We start from the raw sequence: 22,698 nt of genomic DNA, 5'->3' as shown, positions 1-22,698 counted from the left end.
GTTTTCTTCTGAAGGGGCCCATTTTCTCTCTACCCTCTGGAGAGGCTGCCCACAGCCTCAGCACGAATCCCCTCAACCCACCACTCCCACCTGTGGCACCGAGAGCGAGGACACACCTGCCCTCCCACCTTCCGGCATGCTCGCCTCTCATGCCTCAGGAGGCCGCTTCTCGGTTTTGAAATTTTATTTAAATGTAGACTATTAGTCAAATGATTGGAAAATCAATAACGAAAAATAGTTTTTTAGGGTTTTCTCCTGGTGCAGAGGGAACATGCCACAGTTGCGCTTCCCCTGTGGAGGGGCCACTGGCACCCTTACCAGGCTGGGTCAGCCCACAGGGTCACCTGAGGCCACGTGGGCCAAGGGGCCTGCAAGCCCCTGGCCTGGCCTGAGTGTTGGGCCCGCAGGACAGCCGTGCACTCAGGAAAGATCACCAGCCTGCTCCTGGCCTCGGCACCAGGGCCCAGCTCTGCTCAGGCTCCTCTGAGGAGGCACCATCCCACATCCTGCCCCGTCATAAATATATACAAATCCCTGACAGTCTGGGGCGCCAGGCCCGGGTGGAGCTGGGGTCACCTGTCCCCATGGCCGAGGCATGACGGCTCTCTGGGGGCCATCGCTGCCCACTTCCCCTGCCCTCTGTCCCTCTAGGTGACAGCTCTCAGGCGGCTGCTAGCTGGCCCAGGACCCGGCGGAACTGCTGGGTGCTGTGGCCCAGCTCCTTTACCCTGTCCACCATGTCCTGGGCGGCGGCAGGAGATGGGTACTGTAGGGCGGCGGCCTTGGTGGTGGCCACGATGCCACGCAGGAGGTCGCACAGCAGGTTGCTGTAATGGGTCACCTGGCTGCGCACGTCAGCCGCCTTGGCCTGCCGTGACAGTGTGTCCCCGATGAACACCAGCTTGTGGGCGCTGAGGATGACGAACTTGCTGTGTGCCACGAAGATCTTGGGTGGCTGGTTGGTGGCCACGGCGGTGAAGAAGGCGTCCACCGCGTTGGTCAGTGTGGTCAGGTTCGCCTCGCACTGCTCCAGGTAGAAGAGCAGCAGCTGCCGGTCCGAGGGCCCCAGGCCGCCTGTCCGCCCCGGGGCCAGGGGCTGGGCTGGCGTCCAGTTGGCCAGGTCGTGGTCTATGGGCCGTGATACCTCCTGCTCCAGCCGTTCAAACTGCTTCATCTGGGGCAGAGGGAAAGCAGAGTGAAAACCATGGCCAGGGAGCAAAAGGGACAGAAAGGGGTGCCTGCTGGACATTCTCCAAACAGCTCTACTGCCAATCTCAAAAGGTTTAATTCCATTTATGCCACATTTTTGCAATGATAAAATGAAAGAAATAGAAAACAAATGAGCAGGGGCAGGGGTGAGGGATGTCAGTCTCTTGGTTCGAGGGCTGTTCTCTAGTTACTTCAGATGTGATCACTGGGAGAAACTGGGAGAAGGGTAGGTAGGACTGCCCTGCACTCTGTTTAAAACTTCCTATGAATCAGTAAGTGCTTCAAAAGAAAAAGTTAAAAAAAAATTTCACCTTAACATATATAGTGTAAAAAGATTCAAATACACCAAGCATAAAAAAAGACAGGCATCACCTGGAATCCCACGCATCCAGAAATAACCTCTGTTAAATCTTGGGTAAATTATCTTTTAGAACTATATACTGAAGTATTTGCAGATGAAATGATGTAACATCTTCAAAATGATCTGGGGGAAAGGGGTGTCAGATACACTGGATTAGTTGCTGTGCTGAGAATGGGTAGGGCTGAGCAAATGGTACCCAGGGTTCCTTTTCTCCAGTGGGTACCTGGGGGACTATGTTCTTCAATTTTATATATGTATTAAATGTCCCACAATAAAAATTTTAAACAAAAGCAAAAAGGTCATGGTATGTGCAAATTTCAGAAAAACAGTAATTCACACCAAAAACTGGTGTACATTCTTCAAGTTTTCCTTTAAAGATGGATATTCCCATTTCCTTTTTAATTAGAAAACTGGAAAGAACACAATATATAATATTTTATAGCCTATTTTAGCACACAGCAATAGGTCATGCATTTCACGTCAGTGAGTACGTATGAACTGTGTGGTAAGGCAATAATTTCCACCAGCGGCAGCCTTGCCTGGATGTCAGCAGTGTGGACCAACATGTCCTCATAAGCTGGTTCTGACTGCGTGGCTGTGACCGGCCATGTATATTACTAGTTTCTATTCTAACCAAGGTTTCAGGCTTTAATAGCAAACCAATACGAAACTGTCACTTCCTAGCACTTGAAACCCTCTGACTTTCCCTCTTTGGCAGCTACTTGGTGAAACTCGCCTCTCGGTTCTCTTGTCCAGAGAAAGAATACACTCATTTTTATTTTAAGTCTGTTGGGTCCTTTTCATTCTCTAACAATTCTTAACAGCTACATAATATTCTACTGTATAATGCTCATACTTTATTAACCAATACTCTATTGTTAGATATTTGAGGGGTGTTCCAGATTTTTCACTGATATGGAAATGGAGCAACAAACATTCCTGTCAATACATTTTATGTACCTATATTTCATGTCCCTCTCTTAGGAGCTCTAAATGTTTAGTTTCTCATACACATTCCTTTTCTTCCAGCTCCTAATAATTTATCTAAGTGATCAGTCAGATATGTGAAGACTTATAGTCAGCACAGCATTGTTTACAAAAGTAACTCTGTGCACAACCTAAACGCCCACCAACATGGGACTGGTTAAGTAAATGCTAGAAGATCCCAGAGGAAGATAAAGCAGATAAAGCAGAGGTCCATCACCCAAGTCAGTGGAGATTCCACATACAGCTAATCATGAACATGTTCTGCGTGCCCAGCACCTCCTAAGCATTATACATGGTTCAGTCATTTAATTCTCACATCAGCCCCACGATGAGTACAACTGTGCTCCTCACTTTACAGCTGGGGAAACGTGGCTTTGAAAAATGCATGCCATGTGCCAGGTCTCAGACGGCACCGGTAGTCTCTCTCCAAGCCACCCTTCCCCGTGCCCAGGGAAGACGGGCTGACGGAAACTTTCTGGCTGAAATTTCACATTCATGTTGGACTAGACTATATTTTAATCTTTTAAATCTTCATAATCAGAATAAAACTCCCTTAAAAAAATTCCTTTCCTACTCTCAGTAAATGATCCAAAATATGAAGAAAATCCTATGTCTGCAGACAAACACAGCAGTGTTATTTACAAGGAACACTGGGTACAAGGTAAACATTCAACTATAATAGATGCACACAGCCTTTAAAAACAATTTATGAGGAATATTTAATACCATGGAAACATCTTGAGATAGAAGCAGACGTAACTGTTCACAAAGTCGCATCTCAAATATGGACAGAGGCTCCTTCTCAGGCAGGAGCAGGGCTGGAAGTCAGAGCACGGTGACCACCCCTGGGGGTAAGTGGCTTCTTTTTTGTTTCCACACTTTCCCATGTGTGCTAAAATCTCTAATGATTACTCTGATAATAACCTAAATATAAATCCAGTGAGCACACGGAGACAGTCATGCAGCTGAGCAGGGATGGGATGTGAGTGAGGGGGCACCTGGGAGGCTCAGCTCTGGAGACAGATTCTTAGGGACGCCTGTGCTGGGAAAAGCCAGGAACCTGAGTGCCCTCACCTGCTGCAGCTCCAGCTGGCCCTTCCCCTGCCGCATGATGTTGCCCTTCTCCAGCAGCTCCTTCTGGGTCTTCTCAAACTCTTCCTTCCCCTGGAGGGGAGACACAAACACTGGGCTGAACCAGAAGTCCCCACAGGCCCAGTGAGGTGCAGTGTGAGGCCAGGGGCCACCAGGTGGCGCTGCACGCTGCACGCAGGTCCAGGGTGGGGCAGCTTCCTGAGGAAGCAGCTCTCCTGGGCCTCCTTCACCTCCTGCCCCCAGGAAGGGGCTAGGTACACTTCGCACTGCCATGGCCAGCCTCCCTACCCAGCTCCCATGTCAGGGATCACATCCAAGCCCGTCCCCTTGGCATACATGGTCTGCCCACCCATCCCTGACCACTGGGCCTTGGCACCTGCCAGCTCTTATCTTGGAGTGCCACTCACCGGGGTGTCCACTCAGCAGGCACCCTAGCCTCTGCTCAGAGGCCCAACCCACCCCACCTGCCCATCACCTTACTGCTTCCCCCATGCCTGTAAGTAACTCTGTCTTTGCTAGTACTTCAGAATTCATCTCCCCAAACAGAAGAGGGCCACCTCTGCCCTGGTCACCAGAGTAGCCCAGCTCTTACAGGTGTTCAGGAGTGTACCTCCTGGGTGGTACTGCAGGACCCCTGATGACGCAGCCACACGGGCCCAAAGAACTGAGATAGGGAGATGGGTTTCTGGGGGCCCATCAGCCTGGAAGGTCAAAGGGAGGAACGTGCAGGGACTCACCAAGGCCTTGCTGGGGACCAAGTCTTCCTTTGTCCACAAGAGCTCTCTGGGGTGGGGGGACCAGGGTCCCCACGACAGGGGTGTCAGTCAGGGACCCGAGGGGACTCCCCCAGGGGACCAGGGAAGCTGGGCAGAGAGGGCACCCACCTGCAGGTGGACATAGTCGTAATCCTCCATCCAGCCTCCCTCACTGTTCTCGTACTGCCCATCTGGTGAGTCCTGGGAGGTGAACTTGGGGGGTGAAGGCAGGGGCCGGGACTGGATGCTGCTGGTCTTGTCAATGGGGTTAGGGTGCAGGGGGCCACCCCCCTCGGGCCCCGAGACAGGGGCCTTGGTCCGTCTGAAGAGCAGCGAGGCATTGCCATGCAAGAAGGAGGCCAGCTGCTTGGCATCCTCGGGCACAGCCCGAGAGCAGGCCACCAGGCGATCCACGTCTTCGGGAGTGGCCCCCAGGCCTCCCTGGCCACTGTCAAGAGCCTGACCATGGGCCACCAGCGTCTGGTACACGTCCTCCATCTTCTGCAGTTGCCGGCTAAGCTTGGCATGCAGCGTGCGGTCAGAAGTATGGGCAGCGTTGCCCACGGCGCTGCGGGCAAACTCTAGCAGCTCGTGGACGGCCCCGAGGACAGCAGCCACGGCAGCCCGCAGGTCCTGTACTGGGGGCTCCTGAGGCTCGGGGACACTGCGCCAGCCCCCACACCCACCAGCACTGCCTGCCAGGTCCAAGAGGTGGGCCACAGTGGCGCTCACGCCCTGCTGCAGCCGTGCCAGGGCCTCCACGGCCACTTCCAGCTCCAGGGGCTCACGGCCGGGCACTGCCGCCTCCAGGGAGGAGGCCGATTGGCTGCTGCGTGTGCTGCCCGTGCTGGAGGCCGACAGGCGCTTGGCATCGGCCGGGGCCTCTCGCTCAGCTGGCGGGGGCACCGCGTACACCCCGTCATCGGCCACACTGCAGTCAGCAGCCTCGGGAGGAAGAACCCGCTCTCGGGGCACATCGTACAGGGTGCCAGGGCCAGGCCGCCGCAGGCCAGGGGGCACATCGTAGAGGTCAGGAGCTGGAGGTGGCACGTCATACACGTCCTCCGCTGGTGGTGAGTCTGGAGGGGGCGCAGCAAGGACCAGTGGGTGGCGGGTCGGATCAAAGGGCTTGGCCTTGGCGAAGGCAGGGGGCACGTCATAGGTCTCCTCACGCAGCAGTGGGCCGTCGGGCACGTCCTTGCTCACCGATGGGGGAACATCATAGACCTGGGGGCCGAGAACTGGTCAAGGCTGCTACCCATCTGCCCACCTAGGAGCCTACAGGCAGGTCCCAGTCACACACACAGACACAGCCCAGGGCACACATTCACATTCATGATTCTTCTCCACACAGGTTAAGAGCCCAATTCTGGAGCCAGACCAGAGCCCAAGATCCTGGCTTCACTGCTAACAAGCTGTGTGACCTAATGCAAGTGACTCCACCTCTCCCTGCCGTTCTGCTCACCTGTAAGATGGGAGAAATTCCTCACAGGTTTATTGTGAGGATTACATGAGTTAATTCACTGCATGAATGAGAGGTCAGTCCTCAGACCATCATCACCACTGCGACCACCACCACCACCATCATCGTCATTGCTGTCACCACTGCTGCTGTGTATTCTCTACTCTGTGGCAGGTACTTGGCTGAGCTATTTGCATGTCGTATTCAGGGTGACAACACCTGGGTTCACCCAGGACAGTCCTCGTTTGTGCCTGATGCCCCTTCATAATTATTGGTCATCCTCCTTTTGCGCTCAGAAGTACCCTGGTTTTGAGGATAAATTCTGCGGTCACCTTGCTGATATCCTGTGTGATCCTCTCAAGAACCCTTTGAAGGACCTACAAGGGAGCTTTTACAGACGAGGAAGCTGAGGCTCAGAGGGTGCTCAGTTTCCACGTCTGACAGAGCGAGTGAGGGGTAGAGCCAGGGTTGAGAGTCAGGTCTCTCAGTGTCTCCAGCCCTGCCAACCTGGGTCCCCATCCCAGGGCACACACTCAGTCACACCCAGAATCCTACATACAGGTCAGGCCTCAGCATCCCCAGACTGCTTACCGCGTGGTGGTTGGACTGTGGCAGGCCCTTCTCCACACTGGGGGGGACATCATACACGTCCAGTGATGGGTCCCGACCATTGGGACCCTTGACAGCCATGGGGGGTGTGTCATATACCTGAGGGCAGAAAAGGTGAGGTGATATAGGTGCTGGGGCAACCTGAGGGGAGGGAAAGAGCAGAAACCCACAGCACCCACCCCAGGAACACCCTGGCTGGGGCCGAGAAAGCCCAGCTCCCTGAGGACCCCCCTGCACATCCCATCCCCAGCACCTACCTCTTGGCCATAGTGGCTGGGAAGCAGCCCCCGAACAGGGGGCACATCATAGATGTCCTGGGGCCCTGGGGCCAGCAGGTGGCGCGGGATGTCGTACTCGTCCTGCTCTGGCTGGGAGGCCTCGAACACATAGCCTTGCCCCACTCGGGTGGGCACCACCACCTGGGGGCAGACAGCCAACTGTCACCACTGGCCCTGGAAGCCAGCTCCAGGATCTACCCTCAGGGAGATTCCACGCCCCACTGAGGTGGGCAAGACACACATAGGGGGCTTCCCAAGGGTGGGCTCAGAGGCTACTCGGACACACCCAGAATCCCACACACAAGGGGGTCCTCATCCTTCTGTACTCCCTGCCCTTTCTCCAATGAAGCACCGCACTTGGGGAATACTAGGACCGCACTGTTTGTGTTGAGTCATCTGGTTCTGGCAGGAAACAGAAGCAGTCTCCAGAGGTGGATTACCCAGAAGGTCCCAGAGGCGGGTACTCATGGGCTGATGGGGGGAGCACCCTTGACTGGGGATCCCCTGCCTGATGGCACCTCTCAGCTGCACCCTCTGCAGACAGGCCTGCCCAGGACCCAGCAGTGACCTTCTGGCTCCAGGACAAACGGTGCCAGGCTGGGCCTCCTCAGGCTGGGTCCAGAGGAGGTGGCCAGCAGGAAGTCCTGACAGTCCAGGCCTGAGGCCTGCAAGGAGGCAGCAGCCTGGCAGGGGAGCAAGCAGAGCCCCTGGCCTCCCTGTCCCCCAGCACATCTTGGGGAGACTTCTGAGGATGGCCCCAAGGACTCCCAGACCTCAGGGCCAGTTCTAGGGCAAAAGGAGAGATGGAACTGTTTTGGAAGGTTGGGTGTGGGTGTGAAGGAGTGACCCAGACCAGAACCAAGACCCCTACTCCCTACTGCACCAACCACAGGGCCACTGAGACCACCACTCACCCAAAAAGAAGAGAGCTTAGTTGGGGGATGGTCAGCCCAGAGAGAAGGCCAGCCCCTTCCCTTCTTCAGTGGCCTGCCCCAGGCCTGAGGTCCACGGTGGTGAGCTGCCCAGGGCCCTTCATGCCAGCACACCTGGCAGGCAGTGCTGGGTGGGCAGCAGTCTCCTTCCCTGCAGGCACCCAGGCCTGTGGGAGGGGTCAGCCCTGCAGGAGGGGCCAGCAGGGTCTTCTAAACTCCCCCACAAGGCTCCCTGCTCAATTCTCTCTGATAAAAAGGCCTTTTGTTCGCTAATCAAATGGGAGATCTGGGACAGGGTTGACTGAGGCTTTCCCCACACACAACCCAGGGAACAGCAGGGCTCATGCCCCCTTGCCTGCGCCCAGCCCCCATGGCACCAACAATCGGCTCTGCTGGCCTGTGCGCCCTGGAGGGTGCAGGATGCATGCCACATGCTGGGCACCCAGGAGCAGCAGTGTCCCCACTGAGGCTGGGCAGCAGCACTTTTCTCATCAGCCCTGGGCTTGGCAGAGGTTCCTGCTGATGCATCCCCTGCCCGCCTCCGTTAGCTGCTGGGACGAGCTCCTCCATTGGGTGTTCCCTGCCCACCGCACCCCACCCCTGGCAAGTCTGGGAGTGGAACTGGTGGCCCTCCCCAGACTCATCTCTCTCTGAGCCCCAGACTTGTGTCTCCTCCAGAGCTATTTTTAGATGCTGGAACCTTCCAAGAGCAGGGCAGGCGGGGCAGGCAGGGGGCTGGCGGGACGTGGCAGGTTGGCGTTGCCTCGAGGCAAGTCCTGAGGCGTCTCCAGGCCCTGCTGGCCTTGGAAGGCAGGTGGGAACTGGGCCCAGGATGAGGGTGCACCCGCCCTCTCTGTGCCCCAGGAGTGCCTGCTCCATCTCACACTGATGTGGGGTGGGCGCTGGGGGCTGGACAAGGCCTGGGCCATGGGCAAAGTGCCACTTGTGTGGCTGAGTCGGTGACAGTAAGCAGCCATATAAACCAACAAATGTTTTCTGTTAGAAAGAAAAAGGCAGGCAGCCACGAGCAGGGGAAGGAAAAGCTCGTTAGGGAAACCAACACTCCAGAGAGCCCCTGAGCCTGCTAATCACAGGCCACCCTGCTCCGCACCTGAGGCCCTGTTAGCAGGACCTGGAGCCTGTGCGGGTGGGTGACGCAACCAAAGTCTAGGGTGAGGCACAGATTCCAACTCAAGACCCACATGCTCTCTCACACACACACGTCAAAGGCACAGAAAAAAGACACGCAGAGGCGGAGAAAACACGCACAACACCCACCGCCAGATGCACATCCAGAGACCCCGACCCAGGCAGGCGAGGCCCGTCAGGGCGCCTGCAGGAGTGAGAACTGAGGCTGCAGGTTCCTAAGACTCCAGGGATAGGGCAGGCTGCCTGCTGCGTCCTGCTTGGGCGCGCCAACCACTTCCATGCAGCTGGACTGCCCGTCTCCCCTTCTGCAAAAGAGGCATTAGCCCACGTGACCTAGGCTGGCTCGCTCTGGCCCCTCCAGCCCAACCCTCATCTAACAGACTTGTTTTTCTGCTCCAGGAAATGGAGCATGAGCCTGGGTGCTGGGGGACGGAGCAGGTGACCACTACCTCTCATTGAGAGTGATGGACATGCCTGACGTGGGTCCCTTCCTTCCGAAGCTCCTGTCCTTCCAGAAGGAATGAGGCTGAGCTCAGCTGTGTCTTCCCCAGGGCCTGACCCAGTGCCAAGGCTGCCCCCTTAGGCACAGCTGCAGCCCCTGACCTAGAACCACTTCCCCAGGAGTGACCTCACAAAACACCTCCCCCTCTGGGGCCCCCACCTGCTTCTGCCCTCAGCTTCCTAAAGCCATGCCCCAACCCCAAAGGGTGCCTACTCCGCAGTGTGGCCTTGACCTCTCTTTCCAGCCACAAAGGCCACCCTGCACCAGGCTGCAGGTAGCAGACGCCTCCTGCCCACCAGCCTTGTCACTCACCCTCTGGCTGCCTAGGCCCAGAGCCCTGTGTACCCATCCACTGTCCTGGCAGAGTCCCCCTCAACCCAGCTGACCTCCACCCCTGGAACCAGGGGCCTCAGTTTCAGGGTTCCGAAAACAGCCTGAAATGTGGGCACAGGTGCACACTCTAAGATGTTTACGGCCTTGCAATTTGTAACAGAGACACTCGCCACCAGAACTGCCTGAAGCCCGCCTCCCAGCAGAGGGGGCAACCCAGCAAAATCAGGCACGGTCGTTGTAATCATGCTTAAGGACCCAAGAAAATGCTTCTGACATCAAATGTTGGATTTACAACCTCAAAATGCAAAAGTATGTATACAAATCTGTGAAAGACGAATTGGAAACAGGCTCGACAAAATATGCCGAGATTCTCCAGGGATCCTCTCTTGATTGGGGAAGCTCATCTCCATGCTCTCTCATACATTATGCATTTTCCATGACAAGCAAGCATTGCTTTCACAATCATAAAAGAAAAGCAGATGCAATCAAGGCAGCCCAGGCCAGGAGCAATGTGGCTCCTCCAGGGAGGGCAACCAGGCCCCAGGACACAGGGCTCTCTTCCCTGGGCCACCAGCCAGGTCTGGGTCTGCAGAGAAAGGGACTCAGTCACATGAGCTCAGAAGCAGTCTGAGAGCAAGCTCTTCGCATGGGAGGGAAACAACCAATGGCCAAAACATGGGCTTGAGTCCATAGCCTGGAGTGAGGGTCTCACTGCTGCTTCCTGGACCACAGGGCTTCCACTCCCTGCCCTGGCCTCACAGAAGCACCAAGATAAGCCTGACTGCAAAGACTCGGGAAGGGAGGCAGGTAGGGAGAAAGGAAGTCCCTCCCTGGGGGATGAGGGGCTGTATGCAGGGGGATGGACTATGTATGGCCTGTCCCAAGACTCACCAGCCAGTCACTGCTCCCTGCCATCTCCTCACAGGATAGGTGCCCCCTGGCAGGCCTCTGCTCCTCCAGCTAAGGCCACCTTGGCAGCAGCCCAAATCTGGGCTATTCCAGTCCAGCATGGCACATTTCTGCCACTGGCCTGTCTCTGGCCAGGTAGTTGAAGGAGCAGGCTGGGCAGAAATTGGGAGCCAGTGACCATGGAGCCTTGTCCACATCTCCAGCCAACGATCTCCAGCCAGGAGACCAAGCTCTGTCTGTGGGCAGGGCAGGACGACATCATGACCGAACCACTGCCCACCGGGCCTGGGCAAGGCTCCAACCTCAGCCCTGGGCTGGCTCTGAAGACAGAGGCTCAGTGCCAGGGGGTGAGTGTCCTTAGACAGAGGCAGCTCTGGACCAGACTGGCACATACATGAGGCGGGGTCCCAGGAAGCTGACCCCAGCAGAGCACAGTGGCTTCTCTTAAAGGCCGGCTGCTGGGCCCACCCCTGGCCTCTCCCACCATGGCCTCTGCAATGGCCTCCCTCTGAAGAGGGAGGAGCTGGGGAGCTGGGGTGGGGCTAGGTCACCCTGTTGATGTGGGCTGGCTTCTCAGGGTCCTCAGGGGCAGACCAGAATGGAGGAGGGGCTGCAGGAAACGTCCACTCCCAACTCTACTCCACTTGTGTCTTGGGAGACACAGGCCCAAAGGTGAGTAAAGGTTGCTCCTGACTCAGCCCAGAGCTCAGTGGGGGCCTGGCCCCTCTCCAGTCCCACCTCCGTCCTAGGCAGACAGGCCTGTGTCGAGTTGAGGTGCTGGGCTCAGAGCCTGGCCGCCGTCCACCTTCCCAATGGCAACAGCCCATAAGGGGTTTGAACAAGAGTCCCCCTCAGGGTGACCCTACAACCCCACAGACAGCGTCCTCCCTGCAGCCCAGGAGTCACAAGCAGGTCACCCTGCGGATGCCGGCAGACCCATGACATGGCCCAGGAGAGGAGTAGGCACCTGTGGAGATGAGCTGTACCCCTTCAAGGGGACCTGAGGGGTCCGGGGCATGTGATGGCTGGCCTCTCCCCTTGGTCCCCTCCTCCTTTCCCTGCCGGCCCCACATGGAGGGTGGTAGAGTGGCCAGTTGGAGGACCCCGTGGGCTCTGCTCCACTCCTCTCCCAATCATGCTCCGTGAGAACGAAACATCTCTCTTGTCCAGTCCTTTCTTCTGGATTGGCCTAACTGCAGCCCTGCGCTCCATTCTCCATTTCTCCCCTTCAAGTGCCTCCCAGCCTCCCCTTTCTGGGCTCCCCACACCCTCCACCGTGGCCAGAATCACTTTACCAGTTGTGGTTGGGCAGGTTACTCCTACCCAAAACCTTCCACCCTCAGCAAGGCACCAGGTCCCTGGCGGTCCACCCCCGGCCTGCTGCTCAGGCCTTCTTGGCCAAGCCCTGCTTGCCCTGCTTGCCACACTCAGCCTCTGACAAGCTGTGTCCTCTGCTGGTGACACCCGCCCACTGGGGTTTGTCAGCTGAAGGCCACCTTATAGTCCAAGGCCAGCCCGATGTCTCCTCTTGGGCTGCCCCAACCTGCTCATACCCACGTCAGAATACAGATAAGCACATTCCCCAGATGCTCACCTCCCACCTCGGCCCCAGACCAAACGTGCAGCCACTGCTGGAGCCCTAGAGACCCCAAAAGTGCTTTCTGCTGCACCCAGAAACCAGGCCTGGACAAAACCCACCAGGAGGACTGCCCAGATACACCAGGGAGGCCTTACCTTGGCTGGTGGTTTCGTCCCCTCCCAGCTGCGTGTGTCCATGGATGGGGGGACCTGGTAGATGTCGTGTCCTATCCCAGCGGAAGGTGGTACCTGGTAGATGTCCTGGGCAGGGCTGCCAGGCCCTGGGGGCACTTGGTAAAGGTCTGGGGCTGGGCTGGGAAACGGGTGATGGGGCATCTGCTTGGAGAACGCGGATGTCTGCTTGGCTGGGGGAGACTGGAACTGTGGGCTGGGTCCGGGGGCTTGGTAGAGGACTTGCTGAGTCTTGCTGGGGGTGGGCACCAGGTAGACGCTGTCAGGCTGGGTTGGGTACGTCGCAGGCAGCATGGGCGTGTACGGGGCAGCGGGAGTGTGGAGGCCGGGCTGGGGCGGGGCTGAGCTGGCGGGTGGGCCGGGGCCTGGCCCTGCTGGCTTCTTGTCATGCATGCCCACCAGGATCTTGAGGCGGTTCCCGGGCACGATGCCTTGGCGCCCATGCAGTGAGCAGAGCCACCAGCCATCCAGGCCCTGCGTGTCCCGCTCCAGCACAGTCATGATGTCACCCTTGCGGAAGGAGAGCTCATCCGGGGACTCAGCCACATTGTCGTAGAGGGCTTTGGCCAGCACATTCTGGAGGGGAGAGGACACAGGTGGGCATGAGGACACTGGCTCCCACCCACTCCAGGACTGGGGAGGCATCTGGCCTTGGCAAGGAGAAAGGAACAAAGCAGGGTTTGGAGAGATCCCCAGGCCTCTGTCCCCACTGCCCCAGCAGAAAGGCCCAGCTGATCAGATGACTGCAGCCACCACCTACACCCCAGGGTGGCACTCAAGATACTCTACAAAACACTCCCAGAGTCATGGTACAACCTGGACCAACACCAGGGAGAGCAGCGATGATAATAGTGGCCACCACGTTCTGGGAAGAGAACAGGATGCACACCCTCCCTGCCCCAGCATAGTGGTCCTGCTGCCCCAGCAGTGCAACCGGCCAGGAAGAAAAGACCAGAGAGTGGGGAGGGGACAACAGGTCACCACCTGCAGACCACATGTCATCCATGTGAAAATCTCAACAAACTAGAAGGATCTAAAGTGGTTGGAAAGGGACCTCACAGAAACCACGTCATGTGATAACAAAAGCTACAAGTTATCCAGGAATTAATCAAGCAGAGACTGCAAGACACCTCAGATGAGAAAATGTATCAATTCGCCCAAGCTTACAGTAAGTTACAAGTGCAATAAAAGTGCCAGTGCCAGCAAGATCTTTTTCTTCTTCTTCTTTTTTTTTTTTTTAGGAATTGGACCAAAGAAAGAGAATTTTTCTAGAATTAAGCAGAGGAATAGAGGTCCACAAATAAGGTCAATTCTGGAAAAATAAAAAAAGGAGGTGCAAAAAGGCACCTCCTTCCTGCTGTGACGACAGGTCACAATTCCAAATTCATGGGACAGGGACCAGCAGCCAGGACAGGCTGCAGCAGGGGAGGGCTGCATCACAAGTGATTCTAGGAAAACTCACTCACTGGAGGAAGAAAAGTCAGTTTGGACCCTTGCCTCATGTTATAAACAAAAGGCAATTAAAGACCTAAATGTAAAAGATAAAACTTAATAGCTGATAAAAGAAAAAAATTGTGGGAAAATATCTGTGACCTTGAGGTGGGAAAAAATTATAAAACAAAACCCCCAAAACAAAGATCCCAGTGGTACAAAATATAAGGTAACAACAGCAAAAACAGAGGATTGATTCATCCTCATCAAGGTGAATAGATCCAATTGGATAGGTGACAAAACAAAGCTGACAAGGTGACAGGCCACCAAGTGAAAAGAGAGTGATCAATCTAGAATCTGGAGGTGCTCTGACAAATCAGCAAGGAAAAGTCAAGAATGCCAACAGATAACCAACTACGAAGAATTCTCAGAAGGGGAAAACTGAATGGCCAAGATGGCCAACAAGGATGCTTAGGGCTCCAGCTAGCAAAGCGGGACACACCTGTAAGCCTGTTCCGTGCTCCAGCAGGTGCCCAGGTGTATGGTGAGGAATGCTAGCCACACCCTCCTGCATCAGAGCAATAAACAAATCTACAGCCCAGAATGCTTTACGTAAATGTTACGATCATCTACAAAACAATTCAACCTATTTTTCATAGACACTTGTCAAAGGACAGATTCCACACACATTACATTTGCATGGGTACTCCTGGAAGAGAGAGAGGAATGAAACAGGCATCAGGAATAAATGGGGAAAATAAAGTAAGACTAAGAAAGCGTCCCACACACAGTGAGGACAGCCACAGAAGGATAGCACCCCCTGGCCCACCCCTGCTCTTTACTCCTGTTAATTCTCATAGCCAGCCCAGCACTGCTGCTGCAGGGCGCTGCTATGGGCCGTATTCATCAGCAAACCCTCCCAGAGCGGGAACACACGCTCCATGGACAGGCCCCCAGCACTGGCAGACACCGAACAGGCTGGCCCAGAACCTCACTGGGGACAAAGAACAGGGGCGAGGAGGCCCCTGCTGCCGCTGCTCCCTTGTGTGAGTGCAGGGCTCAGGGTGGGCCCAGAGACATTACAGAGGAACCCCAGCAGGAGGGCCAAGTTCCGTTCCAGCAGAGGGCAGGAGCGAAATAAGCACCTGGGTGAGAAGACCAGGCTGTCTGCATCTCTGAGGGCAGCAGAGAACTCTGCAGGTCTCAACAATGGCCCAGGCCTCACACACGGCGGAAGCCAGGTTTGAGGAGAGGATGCTGCCAGGCCAGCTGGGCTCCAGCAACACCAGCCAGGCCTCTGCTCTGGTTGCCCTTCTCCGAGTCCCCTGGAGTCTGAGGATGCAGAGCCTGGTCTAGACCTGACTCAGAAATGAGACCTGGGTTCAGACCACCGACTAACTGTGTGACCCTCCCCACCTTGGCCTGAGTCTCATTCCCTGGACTCCATCTTTAAGGAGTCAAGCAGGAGCTGGAATTCCACGTGGATGGAAGGGCCATGCCCCTTGGGAAGAAATAGGAAGTGGGAGCCTGGGCTCTGGGGGCAGAGAGGAGTGGGCGTGAAGCCTCAGCCAAAGCCAGGAGTGCCCACCTCCACACCAGCATCCCGGCCAGAAAGAGCCTCTCTGAGCTCCATGTCCCCTGCCCATCACACTGAGGAGTACGGAAGAAAGCCTGATCACCGCCAAGGGGGACAGCAGCCCCTGGGGGAGGCCTGGGCAGGCAGCACATGCCCCAGGCCCAGACTGCACGCTCAGACTCTGGGGAGCATCAGCTGGGAGCCCACTTTTTACAGAGCAGCTCAGAAAGGGCCAGAAGCCAGAAAGCTGGGAGACAAGAGGGACAAGGCCCAGGGGAAAAGCCAGCCCAGGCAGGCAGCTCACAGACAGCAGAACAGGCAGACTCACACGGTACCAAGGTGAGCGCCAGGGCAAAGCCCCCGGGTGATAGGTTGCTGCAATGCTGTCCACACCATAAGTAGGACAGTTATAAATGCACTGAGGTGTCAATGAGTCCTCAATAAAATGCTAAAGTTGAAAAATGGGGAGACGGCAATATTAGAGACAGCAGAGGTTGTTTTCTCTCCCCATTTTCCACAAATTTTCAATTTGTATTTAATGAGCATTACTTGGTTTGGGGATTGAAAAAATAACATCCTGAAAAAGAAAACAGTGGACTACCTCCTAGGCTCCGAGGCAGGATGGGACAGGCGAGGCTAAAGCAGGTCCAGAGGCCAGAGACCCCGGAGGAGCAGGAAGGGTCAGGGGCTGCCCTGCAGCCCACCAGGGCTCAGGGGCCCCACCCCTAGACTGCTTGCAGGAAAAGCAAATTTCCCAAATATGGTCTGCAGACGGCCTTAGGGAATCACATCCCGTCAGGGGGCGGGCTACCGGCCCACCCTCCCCCAGTGACCCCAGAACACAGAGCCACCCCGCTGGGTCCCCTCAGCCCCTGCCCTGGTGACCACAGGAAGTGCCAGCAGAGTGAGTCACAGGAAAATTCCCCTCCAACCCAGTCAAAGGGGGCGGGGTGCAGACTGGGGAATGCCCCTCAGAGGCCCCTCACCTCTTAGAGGAGGGCAGCCTAGCAAAGGCTGGTAGAGGGGCCTCAACCAAGCCTTGCTGGGCAGGGCTGGGCTGTCAGGGAGGCTGGAGAGCTCTGAGGCCAAGGTGAGATGGGGGAGGAGGAATGGGTTGTAGGTAGGGTCCCCTAGGCCCAGGAGAGCTACTGGAGCCTCCTGCATCCAGGGTGGCCAGCCCCCCATCCCAGAGTGTGAGCTCACTGAGCAGTCAAGGCCAACTCTGCCTGCAACTGTATAGTCTGGGGCAGCCGGAGCCAGGCTGGGAAGTACCTCTTGGGCTGGGCACGTGGTACCAGACGCCTGGCACCAGGAGCTCCTCCGCCTGCGTCAGCTGGTGCTCCCGCCCAGAGCCCCAGAGGCAGGCTCTCAGCAGTCCTGGGCACTGCTGGTGCTGCAGCGCTCCGGCTGGCTAAGCACCGGCCCCTTTGGGCCTCTAAGCCTCTCCAGCTGCTCCTGACACACTCCTCCCTCCTACTCCCCCAAGTCCTCAGCAGCAGCAGCTAAGATCAGACCTGGGACTGGCTCTCCCTCCCACTGCTGGAGACCTCAGTCAAATCCCTGAGCCTCTCTGAGCAGCCAGATTCCCTGAGCTACATGACAGTCCTAGTTTCACAGGACTGTTCTTTTTGTTTAATAAAAGATTCATCTGGCCATCTCCGCCAGGTGCTGGGCCTGGCTCTGCAAGACGGTGCAGGCCTACCTTGACTAGACCCCTGTCTGCATGGGGCTTGCATCCCAGCAGGGCAGACACCAGACAATTTGTCAAGGGACAGGGAAAGCGGAATGCCAAAAATAAAATGCAACAGGACCACTGCACATAGAATGGTCAGAGACGGCCTCCCCAAGGAGGACATTTCAGGTGATTCATGAAAAATGAAAACCAGTTGACTATGAAACTAGCCATGGAAGGGCATGTGGGCAGAGGCCAGGCATGAACCAAGGCACTGGAATCGGGAAAGGCTGGAAGGGAGATAGGGTCATGGGCCTGGAGTGGCAGGTAGGCTGGGGCCAGTCACACTGCAGGATGCCTTGGAATGATACAGAGACAGCTCAGTAAATGCCATTCAAATGGTGGCATCTCGTGGCAGAATACGGCAACACCCACACCACCCAAGCATTCCTGCTCTAGACATGCTTCCCAGGACCCAGTGTCCTGCCCCAACTTGGACAAGGGGCTAGTTCCCCCAGAACCTGGCTTTCCAGACTCCCTTGCTGCTAAGTCAATCAGGTGCTCCCCCACGCTCTCAAGGGGGCATGCCACCAGGGCACCACTGCAGTCTAGGCAGACACTGCCAGCGCCTGGGTCCAAGGCCCCATGGAAACTGCTGCTGACTCACCTGAGTATCTGCCCACCTCATTCCTGCCTCTAGGAAACCTCTAGCTGTGTCCTACTCCTCCTTCGGGAGGTGACTCGGGTGTCAGCCCCCAGGGAGGCTCCCATGTCCATCCCTTGGGCACCTATTCCCTATTGTCCCCACCTGGAAGTGCTGACAAACACCTCTGGCTACTTCATGTTCCCCAACCCAGGTGCCCAGGATGGGAGGGGCCTGTCCACTTCGGCACGGAACCCCCTGCACACGCAGCCAGGCATGGCCCAGAGTGGGGCTGAGCACTGGCTGCTGAATGGGCGGGCTCAGGCAGAAGCCTTCCTTGCCGAAGGTGGTGTTCTGCCTTCCCTGGGAGCTGTGTGGCCACGCCTGAGGAAGCCAGGAAGACCCTGTGCAGCTTGCTTACCCCAGAGGGAGGGGACAGAGGAGAGCCCCCAGCCTGATGCCATCACTCCCCAGGTAGTGGCCTGCCAGCCAGGCCCGCCCAGAACACCACCACAGTTGTTGCACATAGGAGCTGACAGGGCGGCCCGAGGGGCCCTGCCTAGTCTGAGAATGGCCCTCTTTGTGTCCGGGGCCCTCAGACACAGAGCAGCTGGGCCTTGGCTACCAATGGGTATGCATCTGCGAGAACAGTGGCTGGCTGATGGGTAGTCCCTCCGCCCACTGCCCTGGGGAGCCCTGGATGTGCTCTGGGTATCCCCAACCCCAACTCTGGGGGACAGTGCTAGCTCGTGGCGGGGAGATTGACAGGTTTACAATGATAACAATGATGATGCTAAGTCAGAGGGAGGACTCTTTTGCAAACTTCAAACATCTCTTTCAAACCTTTCAATCCTGTGAGACACTACAATTGCCTCCATCCCATGGATGGGGAAGCTGAGGTGCACAACAGTTACAGTTACTTGATGTGCCAGGGTCACAGTCAGGACGCCACAGAGGCAGATCTGGGCGGTGTGACAAAGTACAGCTGGGTGGCTCCCGGGGTAATGCTTAGGTTCATGGAAGCCAGGAGTGGAAATTTCACAGGACTTTTCCATCCCTCCTCATCCCCCACTGCTGCCCCAACACAAACACACACACATACACACACACACACAGAGCCCCAGTCACAGAGCCTCACACATAGCAGTCACTCGGGAAACACTAGTCCTCTTCAAACCCAGAATCATCTCAAATGTGGGCCAAGTTTATTTCTGGGGTATTCTGTTTGCTTGTCCCAAGAAGCCCCCATGGCCTATGAATACAGGTCCAAAGTGTGTGTGTCTGACTGGCAGTCTGCACACTTGTGTCCCTGCTCACTTGTGCTCCCTGGAGGGGCAGTGGCCACAGGCCCACTGGCCAAGGTCCTGACAATCCCCTGCTCTGCCTCCTGACTCCAATGGGGCTCAGAGGGCAGTGCCTCTTCCCTTCCCAGATGTTTCCACACCCTCATTCTGGGAGGAACTCTGCAACAGCCAGCCTTGGCATCACTCTACCCTAGTACTCCCAGGACAACTGAATGGCCAAAGTCTGGGCTCAAGTCCTCTGTGCTCAGCAGAGAGGGAGAAAACTGTGGGTGAGTTTCCCCTTCCAGAGCTATCCCAAGGGGAGTATGGCTCCTTCCCTGCCTACCTCAGTAGTACCTGAGGCTCAGAGAACAGAGCAAGGGCCATGTATGGGTCTTCAGTCCCATTCCTGACACTCAGCAGCCAGAGGACAGGTCAGTAGAACAAAGGACAAAAACCTACCTGTGGGTGGCCACTGCCAGTGGCTCCTTCAGACAAGCACAAGTCCGGGCCTGGCCCCGGCTGCAGCAGCAAGAGCAGATGCCTTTGTGTCCTGGGCCAGCTCTGGGCTGGAAGCAGGCCCCTGGCCCCATCCCTGCCAAAGTGTCCCAGGCACTGTCCCTGGGAGGCTGGGCAAAGGAAGAGAGGTAGCATGGGGAGGGCCCTCCTGCTGTAGGACATGGCATCTGCAGCCCCCAACACACCACGGATGGTGGGAACAGGTGGTCTGAGGCCAGGGCACCAAGGAGCCTGTGTGGGTGGTGTGAGGGCAGAGGCTTCTGCCCTCCAGCCCATCCCAATTGCTGGCAGCTTGGGAATGGTCCCCAGCCCCTTAGAACCCTCACCACTGCCACTCATTCAGGGAACTGACCCAGGCTGGCAGACCTCAAATGTGCTTGAAGTAGGCCAGCTTGTTCACTCTTGGGATTTGGTCTCTCAGTAGAGAGCTCAGCATGAGGCTGACCTTCACTTCAGGGACAGGACCAGGCCCTGTAACCCATCCCTGCCAGGCCCAGATTTGCCACTGAAGGGGCAGAGGCAGAAGGAACAACCCAGGTGGGACAGCAGGGACTTCACTCCTTACAAGGCCCTGGTTCTTCCACCTTGACATCTAAAACCCCCTCAGCTCTGCCAGTCTCCAGTCCTAAATGATAACTTCCAGCAGCCCTTAAAGTAGCACCACCTGCTGCAGCAAGAATGGAGGGGGTTACAATGGCACAAAAAGCAAGGTTCTCAAAAAACTACCAAGCTCCTGACTTCTGGGATGCGAAGTGGGGATGGGGGCCTGCCATGGGGCCCTGCCCCTTCATCCTACCAGCTCCTTCCAAGCCAGGTCAGTACTTCGCCCCACTCCTCACTCAGAGGTGGGAGTGAGTTAGCACAATAAGACAGCAGTGGAGCCAAGGTCTCTCCCCAGTCTATAAGGCCCAGCCTGCCCCACTGGAAGGAGACCACCCTGCAGCCCCTTATATGGGAGTCTTAAGGACCCAGAGGAGGAGCTTGCCCAGTATCTCTGCTGGAGAACAACCCCTGTTAACCCTACCCTACACCCTGCTCTCCAAGGGTGACTACTCCTCCCGTTTCTGCCTGCTGCCTTGTTCTGGCTGTCCCAACTGGCTGTTGGCTCCTGAGGGGTGGGGGAAGGAGTTCTCCAGGCCTGAAAGAAAAAGGGCTGTGAGACCTATCTCCTAAAAAAACAATACAGGCCAGGAGGGGGCCACTAAGGCACAGCCCTGGAGCCAGAGGGACCCCACCAAGCTGGCAGCCCCAGTAGAGCACGACAGCACCCCAAAGACCAGAGCATCCCCAGTCCAGGGCAGGGGACACACATGGGTAGAGCACAGGGCCATACCAGGAGACTATGTTCTGGACCCAATTTTGTGAGGACAAGTAACTATCCCTCTCTGTGCCTCAGTCTCCCCATCTGTGCCATCTGGATAACTGACAGGTGGTCTTAGGGGCTTTCCTGCTCTGACAGGATTCCCTAGTGGCACTCACTGTCCTTACTTCAATCTTTTGCCCAAGCCTGGGAAGATGGTGCCAGCCCACAGCAATGCTTCTGTTCAGTACAAGTGTAAAAACCAGAGGCTCCAGTTCTCTGAAGCTGAGAGTGAATGTCATGGCAGAACCTGGGGCTGCCCTTCCCTGTCTCACCCAGTACCCACTGGGTTCTTTCTTTGCCCACAGCAAGTGGGTGGTGGGTGCCAGTGCCAGTGCCAGGAGGGCATGCCAGAAGCTCTTCCCCAACCTCCCTTCCTGTCAGGTTCCACCTGGGCATGGGCCCTCTCCTGCTTTTCTCAGCCTGTTAGCCCTGTCAGCCCTCCACCCCCACCATCAGTTCTCCACCAGGGAAATGGGCATGGGGGGGGGGTGTCCTCCAGTCCTGGGGGATGAGGAACATCTCCTGGCCTGCCTGAAATCAGCACAGCAAACCCAGAGGGTACCTCCCAGCCTAGACCCTCATGCTAGGGGTGCAGAGAAAGCAAACTCCCTGTTATCAAGACGGGTTAGGGGGCCACCGCCCCTAGTCCGGCATCCCAGGGCCCCTAGATCCCAGCATCTCCCGAGGCTCTAACCCACCCACACCATCCGACCACCCCCTCACCCACGCCCTCAGCAAATCTCAGTTTCTGAGACTCCCTCAACACGGCCCTGGGTTCTACCTCGCTCAGCAACGAGGGGCTGGGAGCGCTGGCCGCCGGGCGGACACAGGAGCAGCGGGGCCCCGCCCCTCCCCAGCTCCACCCGCGCCACAATCCAGCTCCTATGGCAGTTTTTGCAACCTGGGTAGGTAATAACTGAGAAGAGCCCGTCCAGGGTCACGGAATCCAGCGAGGGCTGGCCAAAGGTTAATAATTAACTGGCCTGGGACTGGTGCTCTGGCCGTGCAGACTTCTCCGCGGACACCATGCAGTTGCTCCCCTAGCCCTCAATCCCTAGCCTGGGGGCCGGTACAGTCCTCACTCCAAAACACACGGACGGACGACCACCTCGCTTCCTGGCAGTTGACGCCCCCTGGCAGTTCACGGTTCAAAGGACCTCAGTAGCAGAGGAAACTGAGGCTCCAAGACATGTCTCATAGGCCCAAGGTCACTCAGTAGGCTGTGGCCGACAGGGGGAGAGCGGGCCTTCAGCCAGCAACTTTCCCGGATCCAGGAACTTTCCTGTGGGCCCTCGGCCCCGGAGTCCGATTCTTCCAACCGCCCCCGGGACGCGAAGGCTCTGGGATCCTCCGCAGTTCTTGCTTCCGGGCGCCCTGATCAATCAAGGGCGAGAGACGGCTATTCCAGGACCTCGGACCCCAGCCCGGTCGCGCCCCCGCGGAGGATCCAGCGGCCCGCGGTTCCCAGGACCCGCAGGTCCGGCAGGAAATACCACTAGCTTAACTCCTTCCCTCCTGGAATTAAACTGGGAGCGGGCAGACTGGCCGCCTCCAAGCCGATACGCGGACCTCGGCCACGCTCCCTGGCGCGCGGACCCCACCCCAGCCGCCGCGAGTGTACCCCAGGCCACGCTGGCCACGCTGACCGCACTCACCAAGTAGTTCATCGTGTCTGGCTGGCCTAGGGCTCCAGCTCCCTGCAGAAGCGCACAGCGAAACGCCTGCGCCGCGCGATCTTCGGGCCCCGAAGCCGCCCCGGTCCCGGTCCGGGTCCAACCGCCTCAGCCACCACGCCTGCCACTGCCGCCGCCCAGAGCCGGTCCCACCTCGCCCCGCCCGCCACCGCCGCCGCAGCCCGGCGGG

At 57.1% G+C, this 22,698-nt stretch overlaps 1 protein-coding gene across 5 annotated transcripts in view; it reads right to left on the bottom strand.

The window, feature by feature from the left end:
* Positions 1 to 166: 166 nt before the first annotated feature.
* Positions 167 to 22,698, bottom strand: part of BCAR1 (BCAR1 scaffold protein, Cas family member) — a 44,782-nt gene continuing 22,250 nt past the window's right edge. For 3 of the 5 annotated variants that reach the window (XM_031458058.2, XM_064488955.1, XM_031458057.2), the window contains exons 2-7: positions 12,313 to 12,924; positions 6,733 to 6,894; positions 6,458 to 6,574; positions 4,534 to 5,631; positions 3,632 to 3,721; positions 167 to 1,174 (exon numbers count right to left, since the gene is read on the bottom strand). In XM_031458058.2, coding sequence (XP_031313918.2) covers positions 662 to 1,174; positions 3,632 to 3,721; positions 4,534 to 5,631; positions 6,458 to 6,574; positions 6,733 to 6,894; positions 12,313 to 12,849 — 2,517 coding nt within the window. In that variant the 5' untranslated portion in view covers positions 12,850 to 12,924 and the 3' untranslated portion in view covers positions 167 to 661. Of the gene's footprint in view, positions 1,175 to 3,631; positions 3,722 to 4,533; positions 5,632 to 6,457; positions 6,575 to 6,732; positions 6,895 to 12,312; positions 12,925 to 19,415; positions 20,316 to 22,490; positions 22,635 to 22,698 lie in introns of those variants that run through there. The other 2 variants (XM_031458056.2, XM_031458055.2) reach the window with 2 other exon arrangements.

Source organism: Camelus dromedarius, chromosome 9, assembly GCF_036321535.1.
Source record: "Camelus dromedarius isolate mCamDro1 chromosome 9, mCamDro1.pat, whole genome shotgun sequence".
Lineage (NCBI taxonomy): Eukaryota > Metazoa > Chordata > Mammalia > Artiodactyla > Camelidae > Camelus > Camelus dromedarius.
The sequence above is the reverse complement of the archived record's forward strand: the minus strand, read 5'-3'. Positions and strand labels throughout refer to the sequence as shown.